The 22,516-nt window shown below is 40.0% G+C and overlaps 1 protein-coding gene across 4 annotated transcripts in view; it reads right to left on the bottom strand.

Annotated features, from left to right (window-relative positions):
* The window catches only part of DIAPH2 (diaphanous related formin 2), a 952,586-nt gene that overhangs the window by 424,138 nt on the left and 505,932 nt on the right, over window positions 1-22,516 (bottom strand). For all 4 annotated transcript variants that reach the window (XM_075836589.1, XM_075836591.1, XM_075836588.1 and 1 more), the window contains one exon: window positions 2,469-2,598. In XM_075836589.1, the coding sequence (XP_075692704.1) occupies window positions 2,469-2,598 (130 nt within the window). The remainder of the gene's footprint in view (window positions 1-2,468; window positions 2,599-22,516) is intronic.

The raw sequence follows: 22,516 nt of genomic DNA, 5'->3' as shown, positions 1-22,516 counted from the left end.
TTTTTATAAAAACTGATAAAAAAAATTGTATGTACCAAAAAAACATCCCGATAAAAACTACAGGTCATCCCGCAAAAAAATAGCCCTCAAACTGCTTAATCCACAGAAAAATAAGAAAGTTATGGCTTTCAGAATGTGGTGAAACAAAACTATTTATTTTTTTAACAAAAAGTTGTTATTTTCAAGTAGTAATTTATTTTATTTTTTTTAAAAAACGAAATAAATTTGGTATCATCGTAATCGTATTGAGCCACAGAATAAAATTAAGTTGTCATTTTTACCGCACAGTAAAATAATTCTTGCTTCAGTTTCCCAGTACATTATATGGTACTTTGAATGCTACCGAAAGAAACGACAACAAAAGATAAGCCTTCACACCGCTCTATTAACGGAAAAATAAAGAGTTATGGCTCTTGGAAGGCCGAAAATAAAAAATCAAACAACGGCTTCGTCCTGAAGGGGTTAAAGGACAAAAAAAGCCGAACAAAACTGAATTCCGCCAACAGTGTACACAACCCTCCTTAAAATGGTCATCCAAAAAGATTTTCCGACATCGAGAATTCTCGCTCTGCAATAGTAGGTTTCCGCACATCAGAAGGGTTTCCTACTACATGACCCAATTCGGCTGTAAAATTAGACTTTGCATGGTCCTCTTTATCCTGGCCCTCTATTAACCCTTCATCTGCTGATGACATCTCCATTGCCCTTTAAACGCCTTGCTCGGTGGCACTTTTTGAAGCAGAGTATTCTGCAATCGGCGCCGGTTTTATCGCCTGCATGTCATTTACAGTAGACTGATACGTGGTTAATGTGAGTATCGCCTCCACATACACAATGATGCTCTGCTCCCTGCCAGGCTGTGTTACAAACAGCTGCTACAATATCACTCCGACACCTCGGTATCAGCAAACGCAGAGTAAAAATTGTGAACAAAATGCTGGCGAGGTGTTTTATTTCCATTGTGATCCATAATCAACAGTTTTAACGAACTAACAGCAAACACCTTCTGAGTATAAAGCAACACAGAGAGCTCCGCAGACTGCCGAGACCGTCAGATCTACATAACCGGACTGATATCACTTAACTTTTTATTTTATGCATATATTTTTTAGAGATTCCTTTTTTACAGTTTATATCTTAGACTTTCAGTAAGAGAAAGGTGTCTTTGGGAAGTCATTCATTTCAGGAATATGACATCATAAAACCAGTCAGCGTAGGACCAGCCTGCATGTGGTGATGAAGCAGTCGGTGACGTAGCGGTTCTAGGGAGGAGACCTCTTGAGGTAAGGAGAGGTGGGCAGCTTCATTGACAGGAGACTATAGTGAATAGGGTTTGCCGGTTGGGGCGTAACGGTGACCATCAAAGGTTTGACATCTTAAGTAGGAATATGTATGGTGGGATGCTTTGGAGCCATGGCAGGCAGGGAAATACATAGTAAGTAAAGGAGCCCCATAACAACCAACAAAATGGGGTCCCTTTCTTGTGTATGTTCACGCCATCACACCACTACATCTAGACATCTAGAGACCGTGTTTGGTCATCTCCTTCCTTCTCTTCCCTGGAGGAAGGAGAGAAGGGCAGCAAAGCCATTAGTTCCACCACATCCCTCCCTTTTTGTACTTCTGTGGAGCGGGGGGGGGGGGCCTATTCAGGTCCAAACTACTCACGTATACGAGGCTAGGCTGGGTTGGGGGCCTCCCTTTCTCTAGACCTTGAAACAGCCGCCATAGAATAATATGTGGTGGTACAATATGTCAATATAATTATGGTCAAGACTAGAATTAAAAAGAAGATGATGATATTGGTGAAGACTTAAAGAGTTATCCGCGAATGGACAACGGATAGGTCATCAATATATGATTAGTGCGGATCTGACACCCGGGCCCCGCACCGATCAGCTGCTAGTGCTGCCTCCGGGCACCGGATGTCCAGTACTGCATCTCTGCTCCTATTCATGTGAACAGGAGCAGAGTTGCCGTTCTGCAGCATGGCCGCCATGCAGTACTCTGAGCGATCTGCCTCCGGCTCTGACCTCTGCATACCCTTCATAACAGCTGGCGACCAGAGGCAGCCAGAGTAGCTGATCACTTCGGGGTCTGACACCACTGATCATATACCGATGACTTATCCTATAGATAGGTCATCAGTTTTCCATGCGTGGACAACCCCTTTAAGAAACTTATGGATAGCAAGGAAAGAAAACAAGCGGATCCTTCACCAGATCAAGTCAAACCTTCCACTTCAAAAGCCAATGACAGACGGAAGCTTCATTCTATTTCTCAGATATTACGAGACGTTTAACTTGTTCAAAATAAAATTTTGGAGTTTGACGAAAAAGAGCAAAAGGACGACAAAGGACAAGATGGATGGAAACAATCTCAATAAGCACAGAGAACCCTCTAAGGTTAATGGTCAGGTATATTATTTGGGCTGCTGGAAAAGTAAGATAATAAAGCCATGTCCTTACCTTTGCTGGCGCTTTCCACATGTTCAAGTTCATCAGGGAATTTCAGGATGTCTGTAAACTTTTCTTCACAAACTTCAGCAAGAAAGTGTAACAAGGTGGATTTTTGGTCCGAAGACTTTGTGTCTCGAATCTATTAAGGAAATTAGAAAACTGCCTTCAACATACAGATGACCATCAAAGTACAGGGAGATATTAGCAAAGAAGAACACAATAAAAATATATCACACTGGCAGAAATCACCAGACTTGTGTTTTCCCATATACAAGAAATTTTCATTTCAAGATAAAATTAAATTTAAAGAATTTCTTTCTCAATTGTTAATGCCATTACTGATGTAGTAATATGGAGACGTTCTAAAAGAAAAATAGTTTATAAACCACCTTTTTAAAAAAAATAAAAAATTCAAGAATGTCCCATTTACAACTCCTAGGACAGAGCAAAAACGTAATGTTCTTTTTCATATTTGCTCCTCTCCCTTCTGCATAATGCACTTTACACACAAGAACATCTGTAATAATGTCTGCAACAAATTCAAATATAACTACTATCATTGGGTTTTCAATTTGGAAAAATATAACTACTATAATACTGCCCCTATATACAAGAATATAACTACTATAATACTGCCCCTATATACAAGAATATAACTACTATAATACTGCCCCCTATATACAAGAATATAACTACTATAATACTGCTCCCTATATACAAGAATATAACTACTATAATACTGCCTCCTATATACAAGAATATAACTACTATAATACTGCTCCCTGTATACAAGAATACAACTACTATAATACTGCCCCTATATACAAGAATATAACTACTATAATGCTGCCTCCTATATACAAGAATATAACTACTATACTACTGCTCCTATATACAAGAATATAACTACTATAATACTGCCCCCTATGTACAAGAATATAACTACTATAATACTGCCCCTATATACAAGAATATAACTACTATAATACTGCTCCTATATACAAGAATATAACTACTATAATACTGCCCCTATATACAAGAATATAACTACTATAATACTGCCACCTATATACAAGAATATAACTACTATAATACTGCTCCTATATACAAGAATATAACTACTATAATACTGCCCCTATATACAAGAATATAACTACTATAATACTGCCACCTATATACAAGAATATAACTACTATAATACCGCCCCTATATACAAGAATATAACTACTATAATACTGCCCCTATATACAAGAATATAACTACTATAATACTGCTCCCTATATACAAGAATATAACTACTATAATACTGCCCCCTATATACAAGAATATAACTACTATAATACTGCCCCCTATATACAAGAATATAACTAATATAATACTGCTCCTATATACAAGAATATAACTACTATAATACTGCCCCCTATATACAAGAATATAACTACTATAATACTGCCCCCTATATACAAGAATATAACTACTATAATACTGCTCCTATATACAAGAATATAACTACTATAATACTGCTCCCTATATACAAGAATATAACTACTATAATACTTCCCCTATATACAAGAATATAACTGCTATAATGGTGCCCCCTATATACAAGAATATAACTACTATAATACCCCTATATATACATAGTTACATAGTTACATAGTTAGTACGGCTGAAAAAAGACAGATGTCCATCAAGTTCAACCAAGGGAAGGGAAAAGGGAAGGAAAAATTTCTACACATAGGAGCTAATATTTTTTTGTTCTAGGAAATTATCTAACCCTTTTTTAAAGCCATCTACTGTCCCTGCTGTGACCAGCTCCTGCGGTAGGCTATTCCATAAATTCACAGTTCTCACTGTAAAGAAGCCTTGTCGCCTCTGCAGCTTGAACCTTTTTTTCTCCAGACGGAGGGAGTGCCCCCTTGTTTTTTGAGGGGGTTTTACAAGGAACAGGATTTCACCATATTTTTTGTATGTGCCATTAATATATTTATATAAGTTAATCATGTCCCCCCTTAGTCTTCTTTTTTCAAGGCTAAATAGGTTTAATTCTTTCAATCTTTCCTCATAACTTAAATTCTCCATGCCCCTTATTAGCTTCGTTGCTCTTCTTTGTATTTTTTCCAACTCCAGGGCATCCTTTCTATGAACTGGAGCCCAGAACTGAACTGCATATTCTAGATGAGGCCTCACTAATGCTTTGTAAAGTGGCATTATTACATCCCTGTCCCGCGAGTCCATGCCTCTTTTAATACACGACAATATCCTGCTGGCCTTTGAAGCAGCTGATTGACACTGCATGCTGTTATTGAGTTTATGATTTACAAGTACACCCAGATCCTTCTCAACAAGTGAATCCGCCAGTGTAGCGCCCCCTAGGACATATGATGCATGCAGGTTGTTGGTACCAAGATGCATAACTTTACATTTATCTACATTAAACTTCATTTGCCAAGTGGACGCCCAAACACTTAGTTTGTTTAAATCTGCCTGTAATTCATGAACATCTTCCATAGTCTGAACTATATTACATAGCTTGGTGTCATCTGCAAAAATAGAAATAGTGCTATTAATCCCTTCCTCTATATCATTAATAAATAAGTTGAATAATAGTGGTCCCAGCACTGAACCCTGGGGTACACCACTTATAACCGGGGACCATTCAGAGAAGGAATCATTGACCACAACCCTCTGGATACGGTCCTTGAGCCAATTCTCAATCCAATTACAAACTATATTTTCTAAACCTATAGTCCTTAATTTACCCATTAGGCGTCTATGGGGGACAGTGTCAAATGCCTTTGCAAAGTCTAAAAACACTAAATCCACAGCGGCCCCTCTGTCTAGACTTCTGCTCACCTCTTCATAAAAACAGATTAGGTTAGTTTGACAACTTCTGTCCTTAGTAAAACCGTGCTGGCTGTCACTTATAATGCTATTTATTGTCACATAATCCTGTATATAGTCCCTCAATAGCCCCTCAAACATTTTCCCCACGATGGATGTTAAGCTTACTGGTCTATAATTACCCGGGGAAGACCTAGAGCCCTTTTTGAAAATAGGCACCACATTTGCCCTGCGCCAGTCCCTTGGCACTATACCAGTCACTAGAGATTCTCTGAATATTATGAAAAGGGGGACAGAAATAACTGAACTAAGCTCTTTAAGAATTCTAGGGTGTAACCCATCTGGTCCCGGAGCCTTGTGCACATTTATTTTATTTAATTTAGTTTGGACCATCTCTACATTCATCCAATTCAGTATATCAACTGATATATTAACAGCACTGGCACCGGCTACATCAGCTGCTCTTTCTTCTGTTGTATATACAGAGCTAAAGAACCCATTTAGTAACTCTGCCTTCTCTTGATCCCCTGTGATCAACTCCCCATTACCATTATCTAGGGGTCCTACATGTTCAGACCTTGGCTTTTTTGCATTTATATGCTTGAAGAATTTTTTAGGATTTGTTTTACTATCCTTGGCCACCTGCCTTTCATTTTGTATTTTTGCTAATTTTATTACATTTTTACAGATTTTATTAAGCTCTTTATATTTTATATACAAGAATAGAACTACTATAATACTGCTCCTATATACAAGAATATAACTACTATAATACTGCTCCTATATACAAGAATATAACTACTATAATACTGCTCCTATATACAAGAAAATAACTACTATAATACTGCCCCTATATACAAGAATATAACTACTATAATACTGCCCCCTATATACATGAATAAAACTACTATAATACTGCTCCTATATACAAGAATATAACTACTATAATACTGCTCCTATGTACAAGAATATAACTACTATAATACTGCCCCTATATACAAGAATATAACTACTATAATACTGCCCCTATATACAAGAATATAACTACTATAATACTGCCCCCTATATACAAGAATATATCTACTATAATACTGCCCCTATATACAAGAATATAACTACTATAATACTGCCCCTATATACAAGAATATAACTACTATAATACTGCTCCTATATACAAGAATATAACTACTATAATATTACCCCCTATATACAAGAACATAACTACTATAATACTGCTCTTATATACAAGAATATAACTACTATAATACTGCTCCCTATATACAAGAATATAACTACTATAATACTGCTCCTATATACAAGAATATAACTACTATAATACTGTCCCTATATACAAGAATATAACTACTATAATACTGCCCCTATATACAAGAATATAACTACTATAATACTGCTCCTATATACAAGAATATAACTACTATAATATTACCCCCTATATACAAGAACATAACTACTATAATACTGCTCTTATATACAAGAATATAACTACTATAATACTGCTCCCTATATACAAGAATATAACTACTATAATACTGCCTCCTATATACAAGAATATAACTACTATAATACTGCCTCCAATATACAAGAATATAACTACTATAATACTGCTCCTATATACAAGAATATAACTACTATAATACTGCCCCCTATATACAAGAATATAACCACCATAATACTGCCCCCTATACACAAGAATATGAGAAATATCAACCCTGTTATAACCAACAACTACATTATATAGCTGTAATGTAATATCATTTTGTACCCCCTTGTGGTCAGATTGATACTACAGCACATTTATATCTATTTTTTAGGTTATTTTTGTTGTCAGGACTCCATTCAGCATTACCAGTGCCCACTTAATAGAAAGAGTAACTCACCAAACGTTAAAATTATTTCAAATCCCTCCCAACAGCAAATACAATTTATAGGACCCTGCAATTAAAAACTAAAATGCCTAGCTATTGTATAAAAGTTAATTAGTCTTAATGAGAGCGGTTACATCGTTTTCTTTTAATGTTAAAATATAATGATGAGGGGGGAAAACAAACCATGGCAGCATTTTAAGAGAACCGGAATCAATATTCAATTAGACAGTGGTGAAAGGAAACTTGGAAGTTGTTTTTGGAACTTTGTAAATACTTTGTAATGATGTTTCTTCGCGGAAACAAAAGCCCCACGGCCGAGTGCGAAGCTACAGATTGTAGGTCTTGTAAATGGGCTGAGGATGCAGTGTAGCATTTTTCATAGTAAGCGGCCTGAAAATATGTTTTTTGTTAGATAGGCCGGCGAATGCCAATAGTCTACAACATGCACAAACATAATTAGAAGCGTGTTTGAAACCTTCACTGCACAATGGACTTAAGAATGTTTGGAGCGGAGCCATCCCAATATACAACACCTAGAAATGGTCTGGAAACAAAACAGAAAACATTGTATTATTTGCCGCGGTGAATTTGAGAGTATTTATTGTCCCGGATTATGAGTCTATTGGGTTTTCAACTAAAAACCATAATAAGTTTATTTCATTGAATGCTTAGCATGGGTGGTGGTCTATTAGTAATTATTAACGCTGAAACGCCAATCCGGGAAGGCGACAGACACGGCAGCAACATTTAATGATAATTAATACAAACGTTATACAGTTTACCATTTAAAGGGGTCGACTGGTATTAAAATCCCCATTAACCTATTAGGAAATTCTGAGTTAAAGGAAAAGTAACACCAAGTAAAATGATACAATGGGAAGATTTACTAAGCAAAATACATCTGAATTCTGGCATAAATTGCACTAATAAATGTATTATGTGTTTTAGACACTTTTTACGCTTCACTAGACAGTTTTAGAGAGGGTCTAAAAGGAGCGTGGCTGAGAGTTGTAAAATGCACCAATTTTTGCAGCAAAATATTGCGGTAAAGTACACCAACCAAGTGGTGGCATAATGAAGTGAGACGTGTCTAACATGTCTAGCAAGATACACCAAGTATATTATATAGTTTGCACCAATGCAATTAATTTTTCCACATTTTCTGCCTGTCTGGTCTAGGTTTATCTGGTCTAACATTAGGACAGTGTTAACACGACCCACTGTGTTGTACCTAGTGCAGGACCTGAGGGGGTGGTACATGACTTCATATTTGCTATTGTTAGAATGCTTGAGTCATGCAACGCCCCCGAGGTCCTGGATTAGGTATAACACTGTGTATTAGTTTTGCCTCACGTATTCCTCTAATAGATGGGGATGCGCTATTCAGGATACTCATCTTCTGGACAGCGGCTATAAAGATTGTCCCTGGAGGACACGACATGTCTGAGTATTACATGGACAGCACATTGACTACAATGCGTAATGCTTCATGTTCCCTCTGGGGGCGTAGTAGAATTATTCAAGTCTCGCTGCAAGATTTCCTCACAGACTACAGTTGATCACTGAGGGCTTCAGCGGCGGAACCAGCATTAAATTGTATGGTGTCCTGTGCAGTTCCCTCTGTTCACCCCCCCCCCACATATAGTCCTGTGCAGTTCCTTCTGTTCCCCCCCCCCCCACATATAGTCCTGTGCAGTTCCTTCTACAGGTGCCCCCCATAATTTGTACACTTATACAGCGCACAAAAAAATACTATATCATAGAGTGCATAAGTATAACCGCCGTACAGTATAGTAACCAAATAACACTATCATATCCCATCATACACTGCAAATATAACATACTGTCCAGTATTTAAAAATAAATGCCACGCAATGCCCAATTATTGCACCATACAGTGCTCAAATAATGCCAACCTACAGTGACTAAATAACAGCTATACAATTTATATTAAGACTTTAGTGGTCACAAGTCTTGGGTGCCAGGCCAACGATGGTGTGGTGCCCCCTTGAAAAGTAGCAGTTGATGCACCCCGTCAAACCGTATATGTTGCACTCATCTCTATGGCCAGCCCTGTATATAGTCTACTGCCATACAGTGTATGAACAAGTAGATCATGTAGTGATCAACTAGATCAGCAACATATAGTATAGTGGTGCCTAAATAACAGTGCCACGTGTTGGCCATATAGATGTTTAAATTACAGTGCCGCCACTAGTATAAACTGCCAATTTACCACATACTGCGTCTTGTAGCAATACCAACATACAGTGACGAAAAAGAGCTCCGTACGTAAAAGATATAATGTCAGTGCTATGTATTACCTAAATAATACTGTTATATAATTACTATTAAAATTTGTGTTCGCAAGCACCGGGTGCCAGGTCACAGGTTGTGAGCCATTCAGCAGGGATGGCTGATGCCCCCCTGTATACCCATAACGGGCACACACTCTTAGGGCCGTCCCTGAACGTGATACCATTTGCTCACAATATTGTCGAGTGATCCTTCTAACAAAAAGTGACTGTTCAGATTAGTTACATTTTTACTATTTCTCCCACTTCTAAGTACCATGTAAAGCGGACCTTAAGTTCTGTTCATCCTGAGCCTCCTGGGTCCAGAACATAATGACGGGACTACAGTGAAGACTGACACACACTGCAGTAGAAAAAAAAGGATGCCACTCTGTACAATGCCGATTTGTACAGCATTCAGAGTAATTATAAGGGTGAAGGAAAAACCCTTCAGGGCAATGTAATTAAACCAGCTCAGAAATAGATGAATAGCAAACAAAACTTCAGACAAAGCTTTAAATCTATTATATATATATTATTTTTTTTATTATTTTTACTATAATATGACCTTAGCTAAAAGTGACAATTTTATACTGCAATATTATTAATATACACTTTTTGTATAATTTCCAGTTGCGCTGAGTTATATTTTCTATGTTAAACAACAGCTGCTTCCCATAAGTGCTGCCAAGAATCCAGTGCGGCAGCTTGTAATAAATATAGAGGTCTACAGACCAGAGAAGAACGTCATTGTCCTCATCCTCGTACCCTAAAGTAGATCCGTCAGGTCTCTATCTAAGGGCAGCATAGGATAGAGAGGGAGGGTCTGAGCTTAGGGATATAACTTTCTATGTTCTAATTCGTAATTTTAATGTAAAAGGCAGTTTCATATAGAGAAAGCCTGTGAGTCCTGCCGCCCCATCATTCATAGAGAAAGCCAGAGAGTCCTGCCTCCCCATTGCTCAGAGAAAGCCTAAGAGTCCTGCCTCCCCATCATTCATAGAGAAAGCCTGAGAGTCCTGCCTCCCCATCATTCATAGAGAAAGCCTGTGAGTCCTGCTTCCCCATCACTCATAGAGAAAGCCTGTGAGTCCTGCTTCCCCATCACTCATAGAGAAAGCCTGTGAGTCCTGCCGCCCCATCATTCATAGAGAAAGCCAGAGAGTCCTGCCTCCCCATTGCTCAGAGAAAGCCTAAGAGTCCTGCCTCCCCATCATTCATAGAGAAAGCCTGAGAGTCCTGCCTCCCCATCATTCATAGAGAAAGCCTGAGAGTCCTGCTTCCACATCACTAATAGAGAAAGCCTGAGAGTCCTGCTTCCACATCACTAATAGAGAATGCCTGTGAGTCCTGCTTCCCCATCACTCATAGAGAAAGCCTGTGAGTCCTGCTTCCCCATCACTCATAGAGAAAGCCTGTGAGTCCTGCCGCCCCATCATTCATAGAGAAAGCCAGAGAGTCCTGCCTCCCCATTGCTCAGAGAAAGCCTAAGAGTCCTGCCTCCCCATCATTCATAGAGAAAGCCTGAGAGTCCTGCCTCCCCATCATTCATAGAGAAAGCCTGAGAGTCCTGCTTCCACATCACTAATAGAGAAAGCCTGAGAGTCCTGCTTCCACATCACTAATAGAGAAAGCCTGTGAGTCCTTCTTCCCCATCACTCATAGAGAAAGCCTGTGAGTCCTGCTTCCCCATCACTCATAGAGAAAGCCTGTGAGTCCTGCTTCCTTGCCCACACAGAGTTAGTAAAATATTTTCCTGTTTCAGAGTGTATAAAGGTAAAAGTCACTGCAGACTAACAGACAGCATTATCTTCCTCATTAATTTATGGGTTTAATGTCCTTTTAAAAGGTAAATACACAAAAAAAAAATATATTCCACTACAGTAAATAAAAAGTATAAAATAATTACAAATGTATACACTCAAGTTTCTAGCTTTCTATGGCAAAAGAATAAGAAAGACAAAACAAATAAATAAAAAATCTGATTAATCTAAATAAATAACCTGCGATTTAATAGGGATCATGTTTACTGCACATAAAAGCTGCAATTTAAATTTGATGAGTTTTAGATGATGCCCCTGGAACACAGGAGTCACTGTAGAAACAGCCGTTACACCAAAAGCTGATTCGGCTGACAAATGGTGTTCTGCAGCTTCTATATACTTCAAAACCACAGAAAAAGCCAAGTGGCTGGGTGAAAACCCGTTCCCAGCAGGACGCAGACAGGTAAAAAATGCGTCAGAAGGAGAGTGCATTAAATAGTGATGGCCACTGCCACTAGTCTTGAGGGGAGTGGCGACTAAGTGCTCGCAAGTGTCAATAAATGAGTGTGAGTGTTAGTGTAGAGCAAGGGTGTGAATGTATGGTTTAAGAAACGTGAAGTGTCAGAACTGTGTGATAATGTAACCAAAATTAAATAATAAATAAATAAATGTGATGAATAGGGGTCAGTGCAGTGAATAATACATGGGGTGTCATGGGGTGGTTTTGAAGTTTATCTATGTCCCAATTTTTCTGCTGCTCTTTTTAAATTAGGAACGAAAAGTTCTAGTTAGGGACTTGCAAGGCACTGGGGACCCTTGACGTTGGGTTGCGAGCTTTGCGTATTTTGGCCAAAATAACAGCTAATACCCCATGTTTCATGGATATTTTTACTATGTATACTTTTTTTCAGGACGCGGCCAGGTCTTATATGCTGGGAGGGCATGATGTGCTGGCGTTTGGCTTGGCATGCAGAGCAGCACGCCTTAGCTAACAGTAGCGGCGTTACAAATAGGCTGTGATTCGGCAAGATATGCTATGCCTGACGACCAGCACATTATCCCTCCACGTATTACACATAGTACTGGCACCCCATGTACTATTCACAGCACTGAAAGTGACCCCCATTCATCATTTTTATTACATCACACAGTTCTGACACTTCCATACATACACATTTCTTTTATACCATACATTCATCACACCCTAGCACTACACTAACACTGACACTCATTTATCGCACACTTGCGAGCACTTAGTACGCCACTCCCCTCAAGACTAGTGGGAGTGGCCATCACTATTTAATGCACCCTCCTTCTGATGCATTTTTGACCTGTCTGCGTCCTGCTGGGAACGGGTTTTCACCCACCCACTTAGTAAGTATGACCTTTTCTGTAGTTTTGAAGTTTATCAATGTCCCATTTTTTTTCTGCTGGTGAGCTTCTATATACTGTAAAACATAGAAGCTGCAGAAGTGAAATTTTAATAAAACAATTACAAAATGGATTCTTAGGTTACTATAAACACATTTCAGAAAAAATAAATCCACCAAAGGTGTCCATAGCCTTTAAGAGTTTGTGACCTGTGCAGACTCACAGAGCGCAGTACATGGCACCGGCCCTGATGGCCTGTACGCCGGAAGCTTGCACCACTGATGTAACAACAGGGGGGTTGGGAAACAGACAGCGAGCCCTAATCTACCCACCACTCAGTCCCTGCCTACTTGCAACGACCCAACCTAGGCGACGGGGTACAACTGGGCGCCGGTCCCTATGCTCAGTAGGTGCACGACAGACAAACAGACAAGGGGACACAAGCAAAGGGAAATGGGGCAGTTGCCCACGGCAACACCGTGAGCAACAAGAGAGGTGAACGAGCCGAGTCAAACCAGGAGTGTACGAGGTACCAAACGCAGAGCAGGAGAGTAGTCAGTAAGCCGTGGTCAGTATGAAGCAAGGTCAAATAGCTAGGAGCTGCAGCAAGGCCAGGAAACCACACGAGAAGAATCACAAGCAAAGGAGGAACAGGAAAGGCAGGTATAAATAGACAGAGGGCGGGAGCTAGCTCCGTCTGGCCAGGCTGCGATAGGCTCTCCCACTCCTAAGCCTGCCATCCTGAGTGGTGGGAGATGGAGTCAGTCTCAGAGACATAGAACCAGGTGCAGACTGATTACCCATGGGCGTATACACAGAAGTTGTGCCTAGCAGATCCTTTACAACTGATCCCACACTTGGTGACCACAGGATGCAGATTTATCCTCTATAAATGTATTTCCTCCACTGCTTATACTATTTGAAGAATAGGCTTTGGTATAGTTTGCGGGGGTTAAACTGCTTGTTTTTTGGCTGGGAGGCGTCTTACTGCAACAGAAACCTCCTACTCTGCAGTGGATATCCGCTAGGCTAGGCCTGGAGGTAAAGGAGCTATTTTTCTCTGCAAGTCCGTGATTTCTTAATTTTCTTGGTCTCCTATACCCACAAATGATGGTTGACAACCACTAATGGTAGCCATTATGGCTCTGGTGTTTCCTCTCTGTGTCAGTCTTTTGTGAAGTCCTGGTATTCCATTTCTAAATCGAAGATCGAAAAAAAAAAAAAACAATACTGCTGCAAACTCTACATAGTTGCAACGCACAAATAATCTTCAAAGAATTTGTTACAAAAATGATGCTCAGATTTTATTTGCAAGGATTTTACAACGTGGTTGCCTAAAAGGTCAAGGTTCATCGGTGATGCGATTTACAACCTTTTTCTGCCTTTGCAATTGGTATGAGCCGAGTGTAATTTCTCCAAGGAAATAACAGCACTTAGCCGAGGCCGTATTCCATCAAACACTGGAACTTGTTAAACGGACTGTTTCCCATATAGCTTTCACTTCAAAGGGGCCTATTATTATAATGGTCACATAAAGCGGTTATATCAACCTTCCCTGCTGCGATGACGGCGGCTTAGATCCCCCACTCCCATTTTGTTCATTCTGTGATGGATATTTTTTAAAAATATCCGTAGGATGGGATTTAAACAGAGGACCCGGAGAATTAAAATGCTGAATTAGTGTTCCATCATATGTAACATGCTGAGACATTGAGTGCCTGGAATTAATATCTACAATTTGTGAGCTTAGAAGGGACTTAACCAACCACGGGATAACAGCTCAGAAATGAATGTACAAACTTCATGTGCTGGGCTCCGAAGAAAAGTCCTGTAGGTGAGAAGAGCAGGCGGGGAACTGGCGGGGAGGAAGAGTTTGTCGAAATCCGGAGAACTTTCCTATTAGGCCGCAGATTAGAGAAATTAATCAAACAAAAAAGTTAAAAAATAGCTTTTTTTTTAATTGTTTTTTTGTCTGTTCTACCATACTTTTATGCACCATTCCCCGATCTTAAATATATTTAAAACATTCGCTTCATGAATGGAATTCAAGAAAGACAGTAAAAACTGACACTGTAGCAAGCTGGGAAATAATCTCTATGCGAACTTTAGAAGCTTTATACGTAGATTTATCCGCTTTGTGTCGACAGGATACAGACATAATTCTGTATATAATAAGAGAGAGAAAAAAACAGAGGACCAAAGGGCGCTGCTAATAACGAGAATGGGCTAAACAAAGTACATAATTTAATGTGAGTAGACAGGCTACGCGTTTCAACGCCGGACCGGAGTCTTCATCAGGCCAATCAAGAAGACGCCGGTCCGGCGTTGAAACGCGTAGCCTGTCATTCTCACATTAAATTATGTACTTTGTTTAGCCCATTCTCGTTATTAGCAGCGCCCTTTGATCTTCTGTTTTTTTTCTCTCTTTTATTATATTTACTTGACAACAAACTCAGTTTTGTAGTGTTTTTGCGGACCCGGCAGCAGCTTTTTTACTCTTCTTCCCGTTGTGACACCTGCCAGTGTCTACAACTTAAGGTGAGCACTTTTTATCAAATTAGCAGCTCTACTTTTATCCATCTTTTACCTGCACTATGTGGCGCCGTGTCTCTTTTACTCTCTTAGTTTTAATAATTCTGTATAGGCGCATTTCATCCATGCAAAGCATAATAACAAATGCATTCCGCATTAGAGGATCGTTTACAAAAAATAGCCACCACCACTGTCCATTCGATGAGACACAGCCCATGGACGTGTCAGTTTCCCTGGCAATAAAGCAGGCCTTAATTTTTAGAATCCTGGACAACCCCTTTAATTAATCTCTAGTTGCAAAGGCAACGCTGCCATAGAGGAAGAACACAGCACGATTCCAAGAAGGTGGAAGGTGGCCTTGGGGTGAAGTTTATAGTCTTGGGGATAAGGATTTAGTTAATGCTGAAGATGTAAAATGGAAGAAGGGGGGCATAAGTATGGACTGTGGACAGGTATGGAGGAACAGGGACAAGAATTGTCTCTAACTACACCCAATAGAAGGATTAGGGGTGCACTTAGGGTTGTTTTCCTACTACTAGGAAACCCCTCTCTGGGCAGTTTAGACCCTCTTAGTAAAATTACAAAATTTGTTCTGCTCCCACTAGGGGGAGCCCCCTGCATATTGATTTATTATAGGAGATCAATGAGAGCTGTATAAATTATTATGCAGTGAGCTCCCCCTAGTGGTGGCAGTAGACAAACAGAATTGTATCATTTAACTATTCAGAGTGTAAGAAAACAGAAAAAGCAGAGCTTTGATCCAAATAAAGATATTTGGACCTATTTTGATTAAATATAATTAAATTATAGGTACCTTTTCCTGACCTTAAACCATCCCAAACCCATGAGAAAACCACTATCAATGTAGGCACCAATGCACTTGGAAATCCCCATTTAAGAATTCTGCAATTGCCCCTAAAATGTGCACCATGTCTCAACAGGACCCCTTCCCCCTTCAGTGTACACCCTGCTTACTTATGACCAGGATGACCAGGACTTGTATGAAGAAAGACCGGCCCCTGGTCAGGAGAATGACATCCATGTTACCCAGTTGACCACATTACTGGGAATCTTCTCCCCTATCAAGGAACGAATATCTGACAATAATTATTCATGTTTAAGAGGCGATGAAGCCACTTTAGTCCATTTCACCCTCTCTATGGAATCATCCAACCAATGAATCTTCATTCCAGATTATTACCCGGCCGCAGTCATTTACTTCACCACATTTCATGATTGTGTAAAGGACTGTGTAAGTGCGGAGGGTGATAATGGAGCAAAATAGCAGCTGTGTAAGATAATCAAGGGTCATTCTGCTCAGGTGCAGCGTGCACCTTGTAATGATGAACAATGAAGACCCCCCAATGCCCCATCCCCGTGTCACTAGTAAAGCAAGCAGAGATGGTTTCGAGAGAAGTGTCATTTCTTTGCTGCAGGGTCGTAAATTGGGTTAAAGTAATAGTCCGCCCCGTTTTTAGCATATTTCCCCGTATGTTGATGGACCTGTTGGGTGGTCTGTTCTTCAGCCAGGACTATGTGATGACTTCAGATGAGTTCCTTCATGGATTGAATTATAAAGGACAACATAGTGGTCTCAATTTTATAATGACACTAGGCAAACTTTGGGATGGCATGGCACAGTCGACGATCACAAATAATAAACATGACGAGGCTGGAGAAGCTTTGTAGTCTTAACCTTAAACGGGTTCTACAGAAATAGAAAATGATGGCTACTTTTTTTTTTAAGAAACAGCGCCACACTTGTCAACAGGTTATGTGTGGTATTGCAGCTCAACTCTATTATATTTAATGGTGCCGGGCTGTAATCCCACACACAACATGGACTGATGAGGCGTTGTTTCTGGAAGAAAGCAGCCATGTTTTTCCCATCTTGTACAACCCATTTAATATGTAAGTCATGGCTAAAATCTGAATGCACAGGGAGAAATCCTGCAACCTTCCTTTTTGCAGGTGTTAAAATATGAATAAAGAGGTAGAGGGTTCTTCCAAAATTGGCCAGTGACCATAGGTGCCGCATGACGCTTCTGGGCACTGCTGCAAATGCCATCATATAGAATGACATCATGCTGTATAGACTCTATGTCCAATATAAAGTCCAAATATTATGTAATGAGATCTGAATAGCACGATTATATCACCCAGGAATCAGTATAATAAATGCTCTTCTCTCCACATAGCAGCGCTGTTCTCTTATGCACCATCTGTGCTGACAAAAGTGCCGGATTATCAGACTTTTTGTATTATTGGATGCCGGATTAAAGGAATGTCACTGTTTATGGTAACTAACAGCATGAATACATAGCAAAGAGGAAACCAATGTGCTATGCGCTAGGGTCATGCCGCCCATCTCTATTACCAAAAAAAGAGTGGAGGAGGGGAGCGGCAAGTGCTAGGTTGTCCTGTCCTAGGATGGTGGGGTTTGAGGTCATGAATCATCACCAGGCCCCCATTTCCATCTTTTACCAGGGTCCTCTCTGCTCTGTGTGTTCTGCTGATATACAGGGCTGGGATAGAATGAATTGTAACAAAAAGTAACAATTTTCCATAGAAAAACCTCTGCATGGAAACTGTAGCAAGAAAAGTGAAGAAAAGCATCGTCACCGAGGAGGCACATTCTACATTTCAGAAGTCCTGACACACGATATACGCCTTTCAATAAAAATACATCACTTAACCCTTCTCGACAGATCATTTTGTAGGGTGACATTTCTAACCCTCTCACTTAAAAATTGACAGTGCTCACCTGCCATAAGAGGAACAATGGCAGACGTCCAACCTACAGCACCACGTGGAGAGCGTGTTCTGATAGAGGAGCCTCCAAGACGCTCTATTATAACGGTTCTCTCCATATTATGCACTGGCCATGTCCCTATATTCAAGTTATGAGAGAGTAATTAGGACACTGCAGAATATTTTAGGGAATAACTGGACAACTGACATGTTCAAAACACCCACTGATGGTCACCTGACTGGTCGTCCCTTCCATCATCGCTCAAAACCACATCGCCCCCTGTACTTACTGTAATGCAAAGAATAAGGTGACACGCTTCCCTGAAAACTCTAAAATTATTCTCGAGAAAAAGGATCTAAAAGAGAAAAATTGCACAGCGCCACATTGTGCAGGTCAACCAGGGGGATAATGGTAGGAAAGAGCAGCAACTATACTTACCTGGAGCGCTCGTGCAATCGCAGGCACAAAACTGGTGTATACAAGGTGGTAAATAGCGATGACAGCTACAGCTATTTCCCTGCCGGTAAACAGTACTGTCTCCGCTTAGGATGAATAATCGAAAATGGAAAAAAATTGGGAACTTGGTACCAGCGCTGCCGACATCAGGAAAGGACGAGTAGGTTTAGTTTCAAAGGAGATTTGTTTGACAACGCGCTTCGACACTGAACCAGCATCTTCATCAGGCCATGTATTAAAAAATAGGGAAGAACAAAACATTTATAGTACATGCAGTAGTTAAAAAAGTTTAAAAAAAAAAAACTCCAAAAAATGTTCATGTGAGGACATCAGATGTGCTCACAGGGTTAAAGGGTACACCTTTGACATCGTTTTTGGTTTCTTTTAGACATAAAATTGTGCATCACTGTGCTTGGTGCAACTTTCTAAATACTTTTTATGAAACATTATTTTAACTTTTTGAGATACAGCTGCTTTGTATCCTGTATACAGAACAGCTGTATCTTGCACTGAATCCTGTATCCGTCAGGACCGCTGAGGATCGAGCTGTTACCGATGACATCTATGTTCATAATTTAGATGTGATTAATTACAGGTGGGTCCTGCGTGCCAGAGACTCGAAAGACTCGCTGACCTGACAGATTCAGATATATATATATATATATATATATATATATATACATATATATATATATATGTATGTATATACACAAAATGATGTCAAAGGTGTATATAGCCTTTAGAAATGATGGGCAGGAGCCCCAGCCAATGGAAATAAGGAGAAAACTAAAAGGTAATAGAAATAATAATAATAGTTAATACAAATATCATATGAAGAATATACATTGTAGCAACAGACAAACACTATATTTTGTTTTAAGTTTTTAACTACTGCATGTACTATAAATGTTTTGTCCTTCACTATGTTTTAATAAAAGGCCTGAGAAAGATGCGGGTCCTGCGTCGAAACGCGTAGCCAAATAATTATCTTTGAAACCAAACCTACTCGTCCTTTCCGGATGTCAGATGAGCTGATACCAAGTTCCCGATTTTTTTTTCTCCAGAAAAGAAGCAAAGTCATCCTATTGTACCTCCACATACCTGCAATATCCATCTCATGATTGTGTATGGATGTGTGTGTGTCCTGCCGGGCTCGCCAACCTCCTACTTATCTTGTCTATTGCTCCATCTCTATATTTTTACTTCTTGTTTTTCTTGCTTTTATCTTGTTTATCAATTTTGTGTGCAACGGTGTTCCTGCATTGTTTGTGCTGAGTTAAAGGGTTTTTCCTCCCGTTTCGTCTCTGATCGATGGGGGTCCAACCTCTGGGACTCCCGCCAATCCTGAGAATGAAGGGACTGCAGCACCGCGTGCCTTTCACAACAGGTGACTAGGAGCGCCGCGGTGCCAGGAAATTACAGTGAAGAGGTCGCAGCAATAACGCAGAGCTCGTTCTTAGGATCAGTGGGGGTCTTAGAGGTCAGACCCCACACTGATCAGAAAGTGATGTCATATCCTAGCAATATGATATCACCTTATGCGATGGGAATAACCCTTAACTTTTCTTAGTTAAAGAGGCTCTGTCACCAGATTTTGCAACCCCTATCTGCTATTGCAGCAGATATGCGCTGCAATGTAGATTACAGTAACGTTTTTATTTTTAAAAAACGAGCATTTTTGGCCAAGTTATGACCATTTTTGTAGTTATGCAAATGAGGCTTGCAAAAGTCCAAGTGGGTGTGCAAGCTTCATTTGCATAACTACAAAAATGGTCATAACTTGGCCAAAAATGCTTGTTTTTTTAAAAATAAAAACGTTACTGTAATCTACATTGCAGCGCCTATCTGCTGCAATAGCAGATAGGGGTTGCAAAATCTGGTGACAGAGCCTCTTTAAGTAGGTTTATCAGCAGTCCTATGTAACTGCACATATCGTGATATCACTTAATTGCGGCAAATTACAAACTCTACTTTCTACATGTAAAAACTCAGCTCTGCTATATATGAGAAACACACATAAGCCCAGTTGCTGCTTCTAGAGCAAGTGACAGCAGGTTTCTGTATTTTTTTTCTTTGAGTGATCGGCACACCACGGTCTATAATTGGCAGAAGTAGCTGAAAACTGTAATTGGTTGATGAAATTATTTTATCTTAAATTAACTTTCACACAGGAAACTCATGTGTTTCCATGTAAAATAAAATACTGCCTCGGGGGTTAAGGTCTGTGAATATAATATCACAAGCGCTATAGCAGTATATACTCCGTCTGTAAACCGCACATCCTCCAACTTCCCATTGCTGCATATAAATGGAGTTTGTCTTTTTCATTTTTAAAACATTTTTGAAATTTTACATCAGTCCGCATGTAAGGCTAAAAAAACAAAAAACACTAAAACAATAAAGTTGACCAGAGACTTAAGATCACCCCATTTTTCCGCTGAGGTCCCAGTGTAAAACTCTGTGTAGGAGGGCCCTCTGCCTCATTGCCATACAGTGCCCAAAATATCCAAATAATACTATAGTGGCCATATAGTAGTGCCATACAGCACCACAACGAGACCATCATACAGAAGTGACATGGTGACATCATTAAGTGCACTGAAGAACTAGCTGATCCTAATGCTAGTTGACACGACCGAGTGCCACTTGGGCAAATTTTCACAGCATTCGAGGGGCACCTGATAGTTTTCATTGACCCATTCACCTTAGCGGATGAACGGGGTCCGTGAAAACTCTCCGATCTGTGGAAAGATAAGACCTATCTTTCCACAGATCACGGACGGGACTCTGGCGGCAAGTGAAGTGGAAAGTGTTGTGCTCCACTGCTCTCGTAGTTAGGCCTGGAGGCCCTTGTCATGGCCAAAAACGCATTGTAATGGCGGAGGTTGCGGGTGGTGAGAGCGCCATGATATTTGCTGTTTTTGTAAATACGTTAATACAACCTGGTTTGCACCTTTTCAAATCTGTCTTGATTATTTTACATCTTAAAGCGGATTTATTTTAGTGCGCATTCTCCTCGTGCTTCCTTGAAAAGGAATGACCTAAAAACAAGTCTGTGTAGCATGGAGAGGCAGTCTATTGTACAGCAGATAAAACCTTATTTGAACACTGTACAACATATAATTGCCCGAGGAGCAAAATGGTGATCACCCAGATGAGAGGACAATGGATTTTGAGGCAACCTACACAACCACAACCTGCAGAATTGATCAATGTTGACTATTCAAGAAGTACGATAAGGTTCAAGCAGAGCAACTCATTTTTATTCCCTGCTTCGTGGTCCAGTGCTGCTCTTTTGCTCCAGGCGCTGGACCTCAGGTTAGTGTTCCCGTCTGCATGCACTATCTTTTGTGTTGTACCTTATGGATCCTGGTTATGAACTTTTGCTATGTCTTTGCTCCTTTAGGTTTATGCATGGAACCCTCCCGGACTCACTGATATTAGCCCATCTTCTGGCTACTTCTCGGACCGTCCCTGGTACTCTGATGGACACTTGTGGTCTTTCTGGTACTGACCTTTGACTATCCTGACCTATGGTCTCTACATGACATCCTTAGCAGCCCACCTACCACCATTTGAGCGTGAGCTGGGGATCTGACCAGGAAAGGCCACACCACCATGAACGGGTTAAGGGTGCAGAACATGGGATGCCTCCGCTTCCAATCCCCGGTTGTGCCACTAAAGCTTCCATTCTCTTGGCGAATGCCACAACACTAAGCACATTCAGTTGACACCTGTACATTACAGCATTGCTGTAAATGACCGGTTCACTTTAAAATAGCTGCAGAGGAATATCGGGTTAACTCATCGAATTTTACTTCTCCAGTTAATTTGGGAAAAGGAGGGTTCTTTGGCACCGCAACCAGATTTTCTTTCTTTAAATTTTAGTTTTTTCATCCCCGACTTCCAAGAACCATCATTTTTTTATTTTTCTGACAACTTAGTCATATGAGGGCTTGTTTTTTGCAGGACTAGTTGTAATTTTTAATTGCAGTTTTTAATGTACCATATAATGTACTAAAAAACATTTTTAAAAAATTGTCAGGTGGACTTAAAGAAAAAAAAACAAAAAACAATTCCGCTGTTTTTTTGGGTTTGATTTACTATTTATAGATTAACTATATTCTGTGGGTCAGTACGATTACAGCGATACCAGATT

Source organism: Rhinoderma darwinii, chromosome 8 (assembly GCF_050947455.1).
Source record: "Rhinoderma darwinii isolate aRhiDar2 chromosome 8, aRhiDar2.hap1, whole genome shotgun sequence".
Taxonomy (NCBI): domain Eukaryota; kingdom Metazoa; phylum Chordata; class Amphibia; order Anura; family Rhinodermatidae; genus Rhinoderma; species Rhinoderma darwinii.
This window is presented reverse-complemented; position numbering and strand designations above follow the sequence as displayed.